Genomic DNA, 16818 nt, shown 5'->3' on the forward strand with positions numbered 1-16818 from the left:
CCGTAAATGCCATTATTCTGTTCCAGCCTCCCAAAAAGCCCAAACAAAATATTTGTTATGTGTTTGTAATGAGAAAAACACGATATATCTATCATATATTAATGTATAAAAACATACAATAACGGCATGATTAAATACAATGGACTTTTTTCATATGATAACTCTGATAAAACAAATGTGCCTGGGAGGTGATTCTCTTCACATTGCGGTTTTTAGCAACTTACTGTATTTGATACTTATTTCAATATATTATAAAGTGGATTTGGTTCGATTCGATACACTGACATATATCTAAAAACAGTCAAAAGTAACCCAATTTGGATTAAAAATAGACCGATCCACTTTATGGGTCTATTTGACCCAACTGGGTTGTTTTACACTAAAAGACCCATTTTTTGACCCATAGTTGGGTTTAATTTTGACCCAACTGTTTTTTTAGTATATTTTAAATCAAAACCGATTTTCCCATTCAAACAGTTTTTTCTTCAACCTGTGTTGTTGCAGCTACGACAGAGATTCATGTAGCATGCGTTTGTTTATTTGTGCCCTGTAATTGGCTGACAACCAATCCCGGGTGTACCCGGCCTCTCGCCCCAACTCAGCCAGGAATTGGCTCCAACGCAACCGCGACCCCAAAATGAACGACCGGTTAAGCAACTCGATGGCTGGATTTGGTGACGGAATTGTGAGATTCCACTGAGTTTCCAATATTTCTTCTCCAGGCGCACAGCGATATGGTGAATCCTCTGCGGCAGCCTCCCGTGACTCCGCCAGCGCACCACCCATTACAGGGGCCGCTCCCGCCGTCGCCATCTCCGCACTCCCCTTCCCGGATCCCGTTCAGCCCGCGGCAGGCCTCTCTGCCCGGTAACGGCACCGTGCCCAGAGAGCGCCTGTCCACCGCCCCGGCCCGCTCCAACTCGCCCTGCCCCAGCGCCATTCTGGAGCGGCGTGATGTCAAGCCTGACAGCGACATGGGCGGGAAGGGTCACAGTCTCACCAGGGGCAACGAGGCCTTGTACGCCGACCCGTACCTTCTCCAGGAGGGACGCATGGGCATGGCGATGGCCCACGGACCGCACCCCAACCCCGGGCACGACGGCGGTCCGGACCTCGGCTTCCACCGGGCGTCCATCCGCTCCACCAGCTCTTACGGCGGGCCCAGCCCCACGGACTCCATCGACCACCCTTCAGTCTACAGGCAGAAGTCAAGAAACAGCCAACTCCCCACGCTGGGCTCCAAGACCCCGCCGCCGTCCCCTCACCGGATGGCCGACGTGCGTCTGGTCGACATCCACGGCGGCGTCCCCATGGAGAGGAGCTCTTCGGTGCGGCAGTCCTACAGGAAAGAGGACGTGACGGGGACCAAGCCCAGGAACAACAACATGGCGTCCTCAGACCTCCAGGGCCACCTTCAAGGGCCCGCCCCGGCCCCGAGGGACGTTCACGCACGGTAAACCTCGGCGTGGAGAGAATAGGAATGACTCGCGTGCATCAGAGCATGAACTAACTAACTCTGCATCCCAGTTTCAAGCTAACCGACATGTCTTCTCTCTTCTCTGAGCACCAGATGGGCCAGTCGCAACCCGACAAATACACCGGAGCATCAATTTGGTTCGGGTGGGGGGAAGTTTATGTAAAACTCTGCTAGACTTAGCTTAGTCTCTGCGAGACTTGAAATAGACTTGAAGTTTGGGACCATGCGATGGTAAATGAGTACAGTTAACTAACCCAAGTACATACATATATTGAGTGGCTAAAGTACGAATACATGTTGTGACTGAGCGAGATTGTAGAACTCGACTCATGACTTGCTTAAGCCAAGTCATGAGTTGAGACCTCTTTTTGACTTGTGCGTATGTGACTTACTCCGACTTCAGGTGTAAAACTAGCAGTTCTACTTTTCTGACCATTGTTTTCACAATCTCTGTCCCTGATTCCGGAGAGGATTATTATCAAGACAAATCTGACAGGACAAATATGAGAAGCCCGGCTGAAAGTTTTCGCGCCTGGGTCGAAACGTATTCTCTCACTGGAGTGAAAGCGAAGGGGTTTGCTTGCGGTACGTTCCTACCTCGTAAAAACCAAAGAAAACAAGGCTAAAGGGGGGGTTGAAATAACTAACCAGCCCCCATGCATTAGGCCGGACCACCTGTACGATTCCCGACCAAACACACAGTTAGAAATGTCGAGGGAGTCTGGAAAAAGATTGGAGGAATTTGGATGGGAAGGTATTAACTTTCCAAATAAACATGGCCTAATCCAACGTTTGCTCTCGGTCTTAAGTTGTTGGACAAAGGAAGACAACCTGGCGTCTTTCCATCCATTGTCGCTCCAGACCAGAATCACAGCAACATTCCCGCCAACATGACCAGGCCTCTAAGCGCTGAAATTAGAATTTTCTGATGTCTTCTGCAGAGAGCGAATGATGGCAATGGAGCAACAGATTGCCAGCTTGACTGGTCTTGTTCAGCATGCACTTTTAAAAGGGCCAGACAAGGAGCCTCAAAGGTAAGCCCACCACAGTATAGGACGCAGATAGGCTTTGGGGCACGAAAATACGATGACATTTGAAATCCCTTTGCTGTCATTTCAAACGGTTTCTCACGGACTCTCTTACTTCTTCCGTGGAGTCCTTTTTTTTTTTTTACGTTTACTTGTCATGTAGTCCCAAAAGACGATAACGTCGTTAACATCATTTTAACCTCCGTTTGTTTGACTATTCTCATCATCCTTGGTCGTGCCATGTCCTCACTAACCCTATAACCGGAGTGCCTTCAAAATGCTTGCTCAAAATGTATCGGCTTAAGAATCCCTGACGCGTGTCCTTTTTTTGTGGCCGCAGTGAGAGACCCTCGAAGACGTCGTCTCCAGCCCACAGTGCACACAGCTCAAGTGAGTATGGTTTCCTGTTTAAGACCCTTTTTTTTTTTCTCTATAAACTGATTATGATCCAGTTTTGGGTTGTCCTGATGCAACTTTTTCACTTCTGATATGATACCGATATCGATCCGCGGGAATGATACAGACTTTTACTTATTCCTTAGTATGGAATTTGGGATGTCGACCGATATAATGTGATACCGTTATTTTTGGCTGATATTGGACTGATGTCCCATATCAATATCGGATCAGGACAAAATCAGCAAAAATGTTGATCCTTGTTTTCCAAAGTAAAAGCAGATGTTTGCATTAATATCAGCCCGCTTTCATGTTGGATTACAGAAATCAGGCAGTAATGGCTCTAAATGATGATCTAAATAGCTGTCGATTAATTTGATAATTGATAAAGTGTTGAAAATGTCTGCTCCTAACGTATCCAAAGGCTTTGGTTTGACTTTTTTTTTTTTTAGGGCGTGTGTAGGGGAAGAGGTTGTGCGCGGCTTAAACTGGTTGCAGAATGTGAGACAAGAGCGATTACGTGACTTGACAATTGAGCTCAAGCCCGGGCGTGCGTAATCTGCAACTGGTCCTGTCACCTCCGAGACAGCGCGGCCGGTCCCCTCGCGAAACAGCAGCTGAACTTTAGTTGACACTCGTTGCGCTTGTGTACATTATAACCTGCACTTCAAGCCGGGGCGGCTGTCAGTCAGCTCGGCAGATAAGCAGGCGTCATTGAGGGCTTTTTGCGGAGACGCACGTTTATTCTCCAGAGACACGGCGGGATTTTTATGAACGCACGCGGCAACACTTCCTGAACGACCCGTGTTGCCTCTGGGCAGGGAGATAACATTGTTTTATGGTGCTCATTAGTGTAGCTTTTTTTTTTTTTTTTTTTTTTTTTTTAAATGAATGCCTTATTGTTGGAGCACATTTTGGGTAGTAGAGTCATTTTGTGTGCAGAATACAGGTCGCGGTGTTATTGTTGTGTGTTGAGATTGCACCATAGGCCAAAAGTGGTATTTCCTTTGTTAATTTTCACACATTTACCAACTTCCCTAATTGGTAGAGCTACGACACTCTTACCCACAAAAAGTTAGGGAAGGTTCAACTTTTGGGTGAAATTTCTGGATGAACCTAAAATGCACTACAACTTACTGTTCTCTCACAAGGAGCTGAACAAGAAAATTCACAATAGGTGTTTGATCCATGAACATTTCTGTGAGTCTTTCAGTATCTGTATCTCCATTACGCTTGAAGCTCATTGGCTACATACTCAGACCCGAGTTAAGCCTGTAGTGTCCTTAGTCATTTCTTTTTTTAATTTTGTGAATTTCCCCGGTTCAGGTGGCTCACCGGTTTTGGGGCCCAAGTGCAACTCTTCCACCGCTACAGCGGCTGCGGCAGCACCGCAAGACAAGCAGGGCCAGATTCCCCTCAAAGCCAACCTGCTGCAGTTCAGGAAGAATGTGTCGGACCTCAGGATGCAACTGCATCAGATGAGGCAGCTGCAGGTAGAGAGCCGTTGCTTCCAATTCATTTCATCACCTTGTTTTATTCAAGCTCTTGCATTGAGAGGAATTTGTGTTTTATTGTGAGTCCAAAACTTGAATTCTCTTTAGCAGTACTTGTTTAAATTTCATGGTATCTGTAGGGATTGGCCAAAATTAGGACCCTCCTCCATACTTGGAGTAGATCGTCCTTGACGGAAGACCTGGAAATGGCCAAAGTGACCCTGAAAATGTCTTTGTGTCTTTTTGGTGCATCTCTTGTAGAGGCTTTTTTTGTGGATACCAAATGTAATGTTTCTCAAATAAACAGGCATCGGGGGCTGAATTTTCTTTGAAAATAACTAAAATTGATGTTTAGTTTAATGCCATCAAGCAATGCAAAACTTCATAGACATGCTAATGAACAACAATGGTGCCACAGTGTGGTCTTCTTTATCCTCTGCAAAGAACGACTACTATACAGTCATCAGCTTACTGTCTCCATTTCATGTCATGTATATCCATATACTGTATCTGTATTATACTGCCCCCAGGTGGCTAAGTTGCTCACACCAGAAGGCAAAACAGTTTAGTTCTTGTCATTCAATTTCATTTTGTCGTGACAGTATGTTTTTATAAAGTACTGTGTGTGAAAACTGAATAAAAAAAAAAAAAGAAATCCGCCCCCACCATCTGCTTTATCCGTTTAAAATTCCCATTTCAGCTCCAGAACCAGGAGGTCATGCGAGTGCAGCTGAAGCGGGCTGAGCAAGAGATCGGCGCTAAACTAGCGGAGGTCATGCGGCATGTGGAGGACCCCGTTCAAAAGCAGAGGGTTGTGGTGGAAGAAGACCGACAGAAGTACTTGGGCCTGGAGGAGCGTGTGCTGACACAGCTCGGGTACGGAGGGGGCCACCTGTTATCCTTTTGAATGCTAACTTCAAACCAACCCATGTGCGTGGAGCTCATTTTGTGCACACACCCATGTTGTTGAGATGTGCAGCAAATGTCTGCAAGGCTCGATTCATGTCAAGGCAACGCCCCCATTTAAGGACGCAGGTTGGGACAGGCAAGCTATGCTTACCTCTCCGAGTTCAGAAAACATTTTAGTCATGTTTTTTTTTAGTCGGATGATAACAGCAAGATCAGCGCTATTTGTTAGCCTGTCTTTGCTGCTCTATGTTGCACGTTAGCTAGTCGGTTTTAAAGCAAAGATATGTGTTTGTTTCAAATACACAAGGCCCAATTCGGTTTGATGTTTAGTTTAACAGTAAATTTCAACTCAAAAGAAAAACAATCATATCTTAGCGCACCGCTGTACTGGACTTTGGTTGGTTTCCAAGGACACTCACGCACATTCTTTATTGTCTTGTCTGTGCACTTGAGTTGATTTATATGAAAGAGGGAAAACACCATGGCACCCTCATGCATGCGATCCAGCATGGCTCACAATGTTATCACCGCTGCGTTTTTCTTGTCCCCCCCCCCCCCCCCCCCCCAAGAAGAAAGGAAGCCATTCTCTCAAGAGCTGGCTAAGCAGCTTAAAGTTAACGCGGGGGAAGCACTGCTCTCACAATTTGGCCGTCGCCGTGTAAATATTTGTGGTTTCGGAGGTGAGCTCATTGCCTAAAACAGGTTGAAGCAGTCCGGAAAGTGGAACGCTAATTGTCTGTGTTTGTTTTTTTTGCCACACTGTAAACAAGATGTCATGTGTCAGTACAACACAAAGCGTTTGGCCGCCTACATTCCCAATTGCACAATCTGCGTGCGTATGTGCTTTTTTTTTTTTTCATCTTTTGTTTTGGGGGGTATTCCTGCAGGGATCTGGAGCAATACGTGGGCACTCTGCATAATGACTCGTCAGGGACTCACCGAGCGGTGACCCTCAAGGACGTGGAGGAGGGGGCGGTGACTCTGAGGAAGGTGGGAGAGTCTCTGGCAGGGCTTAAAGGTGAGACCATGCCTAAATGACATCATTAGATGTTAATATAAGTTTTTTGTTTTGTGTTTTCCTTCAATTCAATGTCCATTATGCTGCTCTTTTTGGTTTGCACGCATTGGCCACCAGGGGGCAGTATAATGCAAAAATCACTCCACAATGTTATGTCAACAGAAATATGCTTTTTTTTCTTCTTCTTTTTTGCCCAGGCGAGTTCCCGGCCCTGCAAACCAGAATGCGCGCCGTTCTCCGTGTGGAGGTCGAAGCTGTCAAATTTCTCAAGGAGGAGCCTCACAAACTGGACAGCATGCTGAAAAGGGTCAAGAGCCTGACGGACACACTGAGCAGTCTGAGAAGGTGAGTGGGATCGAATGAGCATCAGTTGAGGAGTTACTGGAGCGGGAAAGTGAGAAGTGGAGAACAAAGTGACTGTATGCAATTTTTTTTAAATTGTTGTATGGAATTGAATAATAAGTAACATGTCATCACATGCACAAATCTGCATATTAAATCATCTGCTCAGCCCATGTGTCTTTATTTGCATTGCAGATCTTCAAGCGAGAGCAACCAGAGAGTGGCCGATCCTTCTTCTAACATCCCACTGGACAACATCCCATCTCCAGGGGAGACCCCACCAGCATCAGTAGCCCCACCGGAGTCCCAGAGCTCCACCGTTAAATCCGAGGTGAAGCCCTCCTCTCCGGTGGTGATCCATCACGTCCAGAGCTCCCCGGTTCCCGTGCGGCCGTCCCAGCAGTCCGCCAGCTTGTCCGCCACTCAGCCCAGCCCGCCTCACACACCCAGCCCCACTCACTTCAACACGCCCAGTCTGAGCAAGACTCAAGGCCGGGAGTCCCCCAAGGCGATGACTACAGACCCGCCGAGCCCGGCCCACCATAAGAAGTCACATGGGAGCCCGGTGAACCACGGCAACAGGACCTCCAGCCAGGATCCGGTCATTGGGGAGCTGCAGAATAGTAAGGACAAATGCAAGAGCAGAGCAAAGTCTATAGAGGTACGTGTAGATATTTTATTTTATTTTATTTTAAGAAATATCAAGTGAGTAAATGACAGTCAACAACAGAAATGATTTTTATTTAATACAGTAAAATTTTTAAAATATTTCATTTTCGTTTAGTTGAGTATTAGTCAGTTTCTATTTTTATTATCCTATCATGAATACACAATATAAATAAAATGACAATGGCATTACCTTTATTTAATTACATTTTAAGACAGAGTCAATGTCCACAGAAATCTAATGTAGCCATTTGTTTTTACATTTAAATAAATATCTAATGAATAAATGGCAAATTTTACTTTATTACATTGTAAAACACTGGAATGTACATAGAAATAAGTCATCATCGAATTATTTTATTTTACTTAGTTGTTTGATCTCATTTTATATTTCATAGAAATATTGTAATTAAATAAATGCTGTATAATAATTAATAATTAAAAATATATATATCAAGGGAACTGGGCTTGTGTCTTTTAAATTTTATTTTATTTTTTTAAACTGTTTTTACATACAAAAATCAAAGTGTTTTAATTGCTCTCTTTGTTCGCAGGATTATCTTTTTTGTGTGTGTGTGTGTAATACCTGATTTCAAAATTCCAAAACGTATCCGTAATGTTCGACCTTAGCTGAGGTAATTGGAAGGCTGCTTTCAACTTGTTCTGTTTTTTTTTATGGCCTAGGCAGCAGAGAAGGAGTGGGAGGAAAGGAGGCTGAACATGGGTCAGTATGATGAGAAAGAGTTTGAGAAAATCCTCCAGGAGGCAGAGGCCAACATCGCCAAGGGCCTTCCCAGTCCCGATGTGGAAAGTAACCCAATGCTGCCCCCTGCTGCCTCCAGAGAGCAAACGAAAATCTCTTTGGATTCCCCGACAGGTCTCTGCAAATAATCAAGTCACAATTTGATGTACAGTGTTCCTCGAGCTCAATTAACTTTTTCCTCATCTTAGAGCCTCAACCTGAGCCTCTGTCAGACAAACCGGCCAAGAGGGTTCCGGAGAAGCTCCCGAAGCCGGTGGTGGAAAAACCTGCCAAACCGGCACCGGAAAGACCCTCCAAGACGGCCACGAAACCCGCATCCCTGGATTCTTTCAACAAGCTCGGATCCGGAAAGGCCACCAAGTGCCCACCGCCGCCGCCTCCGAGGAAGACCTTCGCTAGCTCCGGCATGACCACCACTCGTTCTGGAGAGGTGGTCTACACCAATAGGAAGGACTCTCAGGTGAGTCTTGTAAAAAAAAAAATGCCTTGTTACCATCGAAAAGGACTCTTTTCCGAATGTCCAATTTTCAGAAGTGGCAAAAGTACTCGCACTCTCTACTTGAGTAGAAATACGGATACAAAAAAGTAAAGATGCTGAAATGTACTTACAAGTGCTTACATATTACAATACCCATTTTCATTACGTAATAAGACAAAAAAAAACACTTCTGTGTACATCAAGTCTGTTATTAAGTCAGTTTAAGCGAGAAGCGGCAGTTAAACAGGCTAAAATCCAGATGTTAGAGAGATAGTGTGCCAGTAAAATCCAATTACCTAGAATTACAAAAATATTTACACTTCATTACTTCCCACCACTCATTTTTATTATTATTATTATTTATTTTTTTAGGAAGGTGAAGAGGAGGGGCTGCTTCCTGCTGCCCAAATCAAGCCCAACAAAAGCACCCCTCCGGAACCCAAGAAGCCCATCACCCCTCCGCCTATTGTTGCCAGGGAGGAGGAGGAGGATGATAGCGACACTAGGATCATGGCAGAACTCCAGGTGGGTCACACACACACACACACATACACAGACACACAAACCCCCACACTCCTCTCCTTTTTTTGGGTGATTTGACTTGGGTGTCTGTTTTCCACACTTTGGGTTTTGGGTCGCCTTCCTTCCCCACCTCCGAAATGGCGCTGGCAGCTGATCACAAATCCAATTTTTCCTCAAATTCCTTGTCCCTACAACCTTTCCGCACCAGGTTTTCCAGAAGTGCACAATTCAGGAAGTAGGGCCGCCAATCCCGGCGGAGCCCGCTACTCACATGGAAGCTCAAATAAGAGAGCTAAGAGCGGACATGAAGGTAAACGCCCTGCGCGCCGTCGCCAGCTCGCTGCCTGCGCCTCGTAACATTTGCTTGAGCGCTTGACCGACACTTTTAACCTCCAAGCGACCTGTCACTGCCTCCTCCTCGTCATCCTTCCCTCTTTGGATTCTGACACTTGAAACATTCTCAGGATTAAGTCTGCATGAACGGAAGCCTCTGGAAGCCAACATGGACGGTCTTCCAACCTTGCTTTTACCAAATCAAATAAAAAATGTTGCACTTTGTTCCATGATGAGCATTTGTGTGTCTTTATTTGATCACCATCCCCAATTGAGGCAAAAAAAAAAAATGTATTAGAGACAAAAACCTATTAGTGCAGACTTGGTTCACTGTAGGTCCGCGCGGCCCGGTGTGCATGCTTGTCTCACGTCACTTCGCTTTTTCCGTCTCTGCTTCACTTTCCCCAGCTTCACGACTTCAACTTCCTCACATCAATTTTGTTTGTTTCCAGCACTAAGCCGCATCATACAAATATTGTACTTTTTAGTGTATTTCAAATGAAACTGCTAAAAAAAAGGATAGGTCTCGTGATACATAAAAGGACAGGAAATATTGTGGAAAAGCGGTTCGACCTTAATGTAGGGTAAGCACAATAGGACAAATCTGAGAAGAAAGATAGAAACTCACTCGAATGCGCAGTAGAAGTGGAGGGAAATTGTTATTGCAGTTTCTTCACAGATTTGACAAACCGGTTACACAGTGTTATAATTTCCTAAACTGTCATAGCAGAGCTCAGAGCCAAAATGGGATGAAAAAGATCCAGACACAGACGAAAATGGCAACACTGCAGTCCGGCAAAGCCAAGGGGTACGTACTGTCTCCCTCTTGGCTGTACCATCTTGAACTATCCTTCTAAATGTTAGTTCATTTCAAATCCTGGGGTTTTTTTTAACAGCAAATGCAAACTTTGCAGGTCATATACTACGTGACTGGAAAGATTCCAAAAGAGCATCCGCCCCATTTCGGAACGGAGGAATCCCACGAACACCGGGAGCCCGCCCAGCCTCCAACACAGGTGTCAAATGTCACTGTTAATGACAATTCTCCAGGCCAGCCACAGGAGCAGGAGCAGCGCCCGCCAAAATCCCCACCGCCGGAATCCCCACCGCTCAAATCGCCACGGCTCAGGTCACCTCCGCCCATTTCGCCCAAACCTGTTGGAATGGCGGCATTCAAACTGCCCAGGAAGCCCCTGAAACACTCGGGGTCCTTGAAGAACAGTGCCGAAATGGAAAAGGGGAAGAACCTGAACAGAATCGGCACTGAGAAGAAGAGTCAGCTCGTACTGGAGTCTGTTTCGTCCGTTAAGAATGTCAAACCCGAGGCTGTGACAAACGTGCGACCGAAACGTTCTGCTCCGCCGCCACCGCCAATAAGAAGGTCGTCAAGCGAGGACCAGGATGCACTTAAATCTAACTTTGAGGAGGATAATGAAGAGGCCAGTCTTAGTCCTGACTTACCAGGAGAAGAGGCACCTCCTCCCCCGGACAACATTGCCTTTATGATCACTAACACGAAGGTTCAGGCCCTTTCTCATGGCGAGTACAAGGAACTGGTCAATGCCAAGAAGGGAAACGTCCAGACTGTGACTGTCGGCGGAGGCAAAAATATGGCCGGTCCTGACATGCCTCTGGATAACGGCTTCGACAGGAAGCCCGTTATCATTATTTTCGACGAGCCCATGGACATCCGGGCCGCCTACAAACGCCTATCCACCGTCTTCGAGTGCGAGGAGGAGCTCGACCGCATGCTGGCGGCCGAGCGCATCGACGAGGAGAGCGAGGAGTCCGACACTGACAGGGGCGGCGGGCTGCAGGCCAGCGCCGGAGCGGCCGAGGGGCTTGATGGCCAAAAGGTGGCTTCTTCCCACGCCGCCGGCGGCCACGCCAGCTTGTCGTCCTCCTCGTCATCCTTAATTTCCGAACCAACGGACGCCGGAGTATCGAACGGAGATGGCAAGCAGGAGGGCAAGAAGAAGTTCAAGTTCAAATTCCCCAAGAAACAGCTGGCGGCACTGACCCAAGCCATTCGCACGGGCACCAAATCGGGAAAGAAGACGCTGCAGGTGGTCGTGTACGAGGATGAGGAGGAATCGGACGGAACCTTCAAGCAGCACAAAGAAGCCAAGAGGTTTGAGATCTCGCGCACAAAATCCTCAGCGGACGCCCTCAAGGCACCGAGCCCCGCTCCGCTCAAGAGGCAGAACTCGGACCCGGTCTGCAGGACTAACGAGATCCGTAACAACACGTACAAGACACTGGACAGCTTAGAACAGACCATCAAGCAGCTGGAGACCACCATTAACGAGATCGGACCCGTCTCGCCCGAGGAGCCGATTTACGCCGAGGTGAATAAGAAAGAGAACGGGAAAGTCCCCGAACCGGTTGGGCTGAAGAGGTCCGCATCGCTTCCGACCTCCAAGGGGTCTGCAGTTAAGCTAGCCAGCAAAGGTTCCTTCCAGAAGACGAAACCTTCGGTCCTTCCGCGCCCCGTAGTCGTCCCCACCACCAACACCACCAGCTCCAGCACCATCAGTGCCCCCACCAACATCCAACAGGTCTCCTCTCTCTAGCTCTTGTCACTCCGCAAGGCTTTGGGTCTTTCTCTTTCCGATCCTTACCCATTCAAATGGCAAAAAAGCATTAATCCACTTCTCAGGCCCTTGGAAATGTTGGAAAAGTCCACCTTGGCTTTCTCTGTCAAAAAAAACACAACACTAAAAACCCGCTGACGTGATTTTGAGGTGGCATTTTGTTGGGTTCCCGCCTCCTACCTAACTCCTCCTTCACTCCATTGCTGAAACGTTTTCGGCAATCAATAATCAGACACTTCCATGATGATGAATCTCAATGTTGTTCTGGTTGCATGTCCGACTGTTTAATAAGGTTGAGGTTCAAGATGGGTGCATGGTCTTTCACTAGTGTTTTATCCATCAAGGTTTTTTTTCCCCACCGTTAGTGCCTTGATTTCTCACTCTTCCTATTTGTTGTTGTTCTTTCCCCTTCTTTTGTTTTATTTGTTGTTTTTTGTTCCGTTTGGGTCCCCCTGCAGAACACCAGTGTCGCTTCCCCCACTAGTCGGATGCCCGTCCCTTTGTCCGCCAAGTCCAGGCAGTCTCCGGCTACTACTGACAAAGCAGCAAAACAGCAAAAACTGCAGGACGCCCAAAGGCAGTTCCGACAGGTAGTTTTACTGTAGGGCCTTAACACCCGTACCCACTCGAGGACGATGGTTATTCGGGAGCGGCATGCACACTAAGGCGCGGGGGGGTTGGGGGGGGGGGGGAGGGGGGGAGGGGGGGTACCATAGTTGTTTCCGTTGTGGATCTGTTGATGTTTTCGTTTTGACAGGAAGGCATGATTGACTCTTGACTGTTACCCCATAACATCACTTGACTGTATGCTTCCTGCATGTCCACACTGCTCATGGTTTTTCGCTGTGTTGGTGACTAAACATCGAAACTGGAATGAATGGCAGACAAAAGAAAAGCAGGAACACATCTGCAAAAAATGGTCATCGCATCTCCAGTTCCCCACCACAGCTGAGTTCCTTAACAGTGTTGCCCAACCCCCCCCCCCCCTTTGCCCGTCGACTCCCACTTTTATCCCACCAGGACGCTTATGTTTCCCACCTCCCCCGCACCCTTCTCACCGTACACCTCTGAGCAAACCCGAAACAACTTCTTTGACCACTTCTCTGTTTCCTCTCCTGTAAAATCCTCCAACTCAACTCACCCCGTCCTGACCTTCTCACAATCAAACCCTGGCAGATGAGTACTGGCCCCGCATTTCTCCAAGCCTGCCTGCCCTTGCTCGCTCTCACCTCTCCCTCACAACACGAACCCTTAACTCCGTAATCTTGTCCAGAACCTTCCGTGCATCTTCTGAACGAACTCCCGCTGCCTCGTCAGAGGACCTAACACTCCAACTAACAAAAGGAAGCTGGAAAAAGACGTCCAGTCCGGTCTAACCTAAATTGCATCCCGATTCTTGGTAACATCTCTGTTCAGTACGGGTGGGACAAAGGTCCAAGTAGATACGGTGACACGTAACGGGAATTGACTGTCAAGTCAAGGAGTTGAAACAAAGGCAACTGGACTACCTAAAAAAAATTTTATATTTTGTGGAAATCCCCTCACAGTTATAAAAAAATGAATTGACGCCCCTCCAAAATGTTTAAAAACCCCAAAACTTAGATGCACTAATATCATTTCAGACTCATTATCATTAAAAATAAGAATACCTTAGAGATAATTCCGTTCCACTACTTCACGCTAAACTTGGCTCCTCCCCCAACTTCACAAACACGGCCATTCGTAATCGCATTCGATTGGCATTGAATTCAAAAGTGTAGTTTGACAGTCACAGTGAATATGCTGTCCAGCTTCAAGAAAATCGCAGCGCGAGCAATGCGAAGCTAGCATTAGTTGTAAACACGCCAATGTTAGCCACAACGTGCTAAGTCTGTAGCGTCAATCGCTCGTCCTCCTGTATGACTCAATTTAACAGTTGAAAGTTTTCGTTTTTTGGGAAAGTCCAATGCAAATAAAAAATCTAAAATAGTCCAGTTGCCCTGGTTTCAAGCACATGAAAAGAATATGATGACATTCATTGTATTGTGCTGATTTGTATTTATTCCCACCCCTGCTGTGTCTCCCTTCATGTCATCCCTGTAGACATGTTGTGCTCATTATTTGTTGTCTCTATATCATTAGTCTCCACTGTGATGTTCCTGTTTGTAGCCTATAAACTTTTGTATGTGTATTGTTTGACTTTTTATTTTTTTCCTTTGACAATCAGTACATGTTTTGGCATCTGTGTTCACAGGCTAACGGAAGTACTAAAAGAGTGGGAGGGGATCATAAAACCACTTCCCCCACTCTACCCGTCTCTAAAATCCCCGCTTTTTATCCGAGCGCTACTAAAGTCAGCTCAGACGCCGCTAATCCCGCTAACCCTCCCCCTTCCTCCTCCTCCAAGTCCTCCCTCCCACCTCCCCAAAACGCTCGCTCGGCCTCCCTGCCCTCCTCGCACATTCCCTCCCTGTCCAACGGCTCCCTCAAGCCCCCCACGCAGCACGCGGCTAAAGCTCTCTCCTTCTCCTCGCAGACCCCCAACGGTCGAGTGCACTCTTCCTCCTCCTTCTCCTCCTCTTCATCCTCCTCCTCTACCTCCCCCTCCCCTCTGTCGCCTTTGGGCCCGGGCGGGAAGAGCATCCGCACCATACACACCCCCAGCTTCACCAGCTACAGGGCCCACAACGGCAGCAGCGGCGGCAAATCCTGCATCCCGACAGCCTCGGCGGCTAAGGACTAGCCCCACTTTAGCCACTGCGTCATCCCCCCCACCTCTTAATTTCTCTTGTGAAGCAACAAGTATATTGTACTTGCCTACGTCTTTTTTTTTTGGGAGGGGGGGACACTATTTTTACTGCATTTTCATTCATTAGACTCATCCTTTTTTTTCCCCCACTGTGGGCTCTCGTGCTATTGAAAAGTCTATCAAAAAGGCTCTTTCACATAGAGACCACACAAAATGGCCGCATCAGAGCTGTAACAGAAGAAATGGCGGACTGGTATTTGATTTCTGAGCCTTAAAACGCACCTCTTAATTACACGCGCATTTGAAATCGAAAGCATCTTATTCCCCCCGAGATGCTGCTTGATAAATGTGTGCAAAAAGACTACGTTGGACTGTTTAGCCAGTTGAATTGTGAGATAATGTTGACCTTATCGCGCGGCAAAGTTGAAATGCGGTTGTTCGTCGAAGTGGCATTGGCAGGCGCTGCTTTTTCTGAAGGCCCAGGGCAGATTCGACTGACATGGCAGCATGCGGAGGCAGAAATCCGATTGGACGAATCAAATTCAACATCGAGTGCAGCCGATAGAAATGCTACAAAATTAGGAAAATACATTTTGGAGAATCAATTAAAACAATAGTCCATAGAACAAATATTGAAATTTATAGTCTTCCTGGCCCACTACTGACTTTTTTTTTTATTATTATTATTATTTATCTCTGTTACAGCTCTGATACTATACAGTCGTGCCAGTTTGACTTTGTCCAATTCCGCCTCAGTTTATCCTACTTTGTATAGAACAGTGTAAAAAAAAAAAATTATACGGGCAGTGTGAAAGGGGCTACGACCTTAGTATCAGATGTACTTTATTACACAGACGGTGTACAGATTGTTTTATTTTTCGTACCAGAGCTTTGGATAAGCGTAGTATATTTAATTTGTCAATGTTTATTCACCCTTGTAAATGCCTTGTATACAAACGGAGTATTTTCTCATAAAAGTGAATGCGTCTCAACTGCCAACATTTTTTTTTTTTGCGGGGTAGAAAAAGAAGCACCACGCTGACTAATAAAATAAGTGTGCCTATTTGCCAAAGTTGTCCAAGTTCGGGGGGGAATTAGGGGAACGCTCACCCGTGTACTGTCATGTAAACCGTTCTCCAATCAAAACAGGTGTACAAAACAGTAAATGCCTCTCAAACTAAGACAATAAGTCGTTTTGTTAACACACCAAAGTTTGTTGTTATATGCATGCCTATCTTTAGGAGAGTGGTGTAAAAAAAATAGAAGAATGTTTGCACAGTTGGACCATGTAAATATTTTCATTTCTCTTCTTTTTTTGTTTTTGTAAAGCTTTAAGTCATATCGCCATGTTGAGTAGCAGCAGACATTGAAGCCTGCTTGTAAAGCACGGGTGGGAAACCTTGTTATGAAAAGCCTTCAAAAACATTTACACACAACGCTTGTCGTCTGTATAACCAAGTAAGGGTTGCTTAAAGGGTTTCAAATAGAAAAAAGGTTCCCCACTCTTGCTTGAATGTGAGTTTCCATGTTTGGATTTTCTGAATAAAAAGGTTTAAAACAAGTGTGTGCTTGCTTGTGTGTTATTAGTAAAGAAAGATTGTTGAGCAGTAAAAAAAAATAAATAAATGTCGACATAATCTGTGCTACCAGAAACAGGTAAGAAAATAACTTTCAAAAAGTCATTTTTTTCCTGCTATTGTTTGCATCTTAATGCTACCATGAAAACAGAACAGCATAATTTCAACTAAAATCTCTGAGCAAGGGATTTATTTGAATGGTTTTGTCCTCTGCTTCAAAGGTTTCTAATATTTGTTTTGTCTCGTGAGTAAAAAAAAAAAAAAGTCCAAAATATTAGAAGCACATAATCAGTTCTTTGACTAAATTGAAGAAACGATGTTATATATATAATTTAAATAATAGCAATCTAATTGGATAGGTGTCAGTTGTATGTCAATGTGGTCCACATGCACCTACCTGTACAACTCAAAATATATATATATATATATATATTTTAAAATCTTTTTGTGGGAAAGTACTGTAAAAAATAAACCACTGACGTGGTTGCACATGA

At 45.9% G+C, this 16818-nt stretch overlaps 1 protein-coding gene across 9 annotated transcripts in view; it reads left to right on the forward strand.

Moving 5' to 3' along the window:
* Window positions 1–16308, forward strand: part of kiaa1217 (KIAA1217 ortholog) — an 80796-nt gene extending 64488 nt beyond the window's left edge. For 4 of the 9 annotated variants that reach the window (XM_086065712.1, XM_086065707.1, XM_086065713.1 and 1 more), the window contains 16 exons: window positions 723–1453; window positions 2419–2511; window positions 2846–2895; window positions 4228–4394; window positions 5095–5270; window positions 6191–6321; window positions 6519–6666; window positions 6859–7324; window positions 8014–8206; window positions 8281–8552; window positions 8943–9095; window positions 9301–9402; window positions 10153–10233; window positions 10340–11983; window positions 12478–12609; window positions 14253–16308. In XM_086065712.1, the coding sequence (XP_085921838.1) occupies window positions 723–1453; window positions 2419–2511; window positions 2846–2895; window positions 4228–4394; window positions 5095–5270; window positions 6191–6321; window positions 6519–6666; window positions 6859–7324; window positions 8014–8206; window positions 8281–8552; window positions 8943–9095; window positions 9301–9402; window positions 10153–10233; window positions 10340–11983; window positions 12478–12609; window positions 14253–14741 (5028 nt within the window). In that variant the 3' untranslated portion in view covers window positions 14742–16308. The remainder of the gene's footprint in view (window positions 1–722; window positions 1454–2418; window positions 2512–2845; window positions 2896–4227; window positions 4395–5094; window positions 5271–6190; window positions 6322–6518; window positions 6667–6858; window positions 7325–8013; window positions 8207–8280; window positions 8553–8942; window positions 9096–9300; window positions 9403–10152; window positions 10234–10339; window positions 11984–12477; window positions 12610–14252) is intronic. The other 5 variants (XM_086065714.1, XM_086065708.1, XM_086065710.1 and 2 more) reach the window with 5 other exon arrangements.
* Window positions 16309–16818: the final 510 nt, after the last annotated feature.

The sequence above is a fragment of the Leptonotus elevatus genome, chromosome 21 (assembly GCF_054856555.1).
Source record: "Leptonotus elevatus isolate MCC_2025b chromosome 21, RoL_Lele_1.0, whole genome shotgun sequence".
NCBI classification, from domain to species: Eukaryota; Metazoa; Chordata; class Actinopteri; order Syngnathiformes; family Syngnathidae; genus Leptonotus; species Leptonotus elevatus.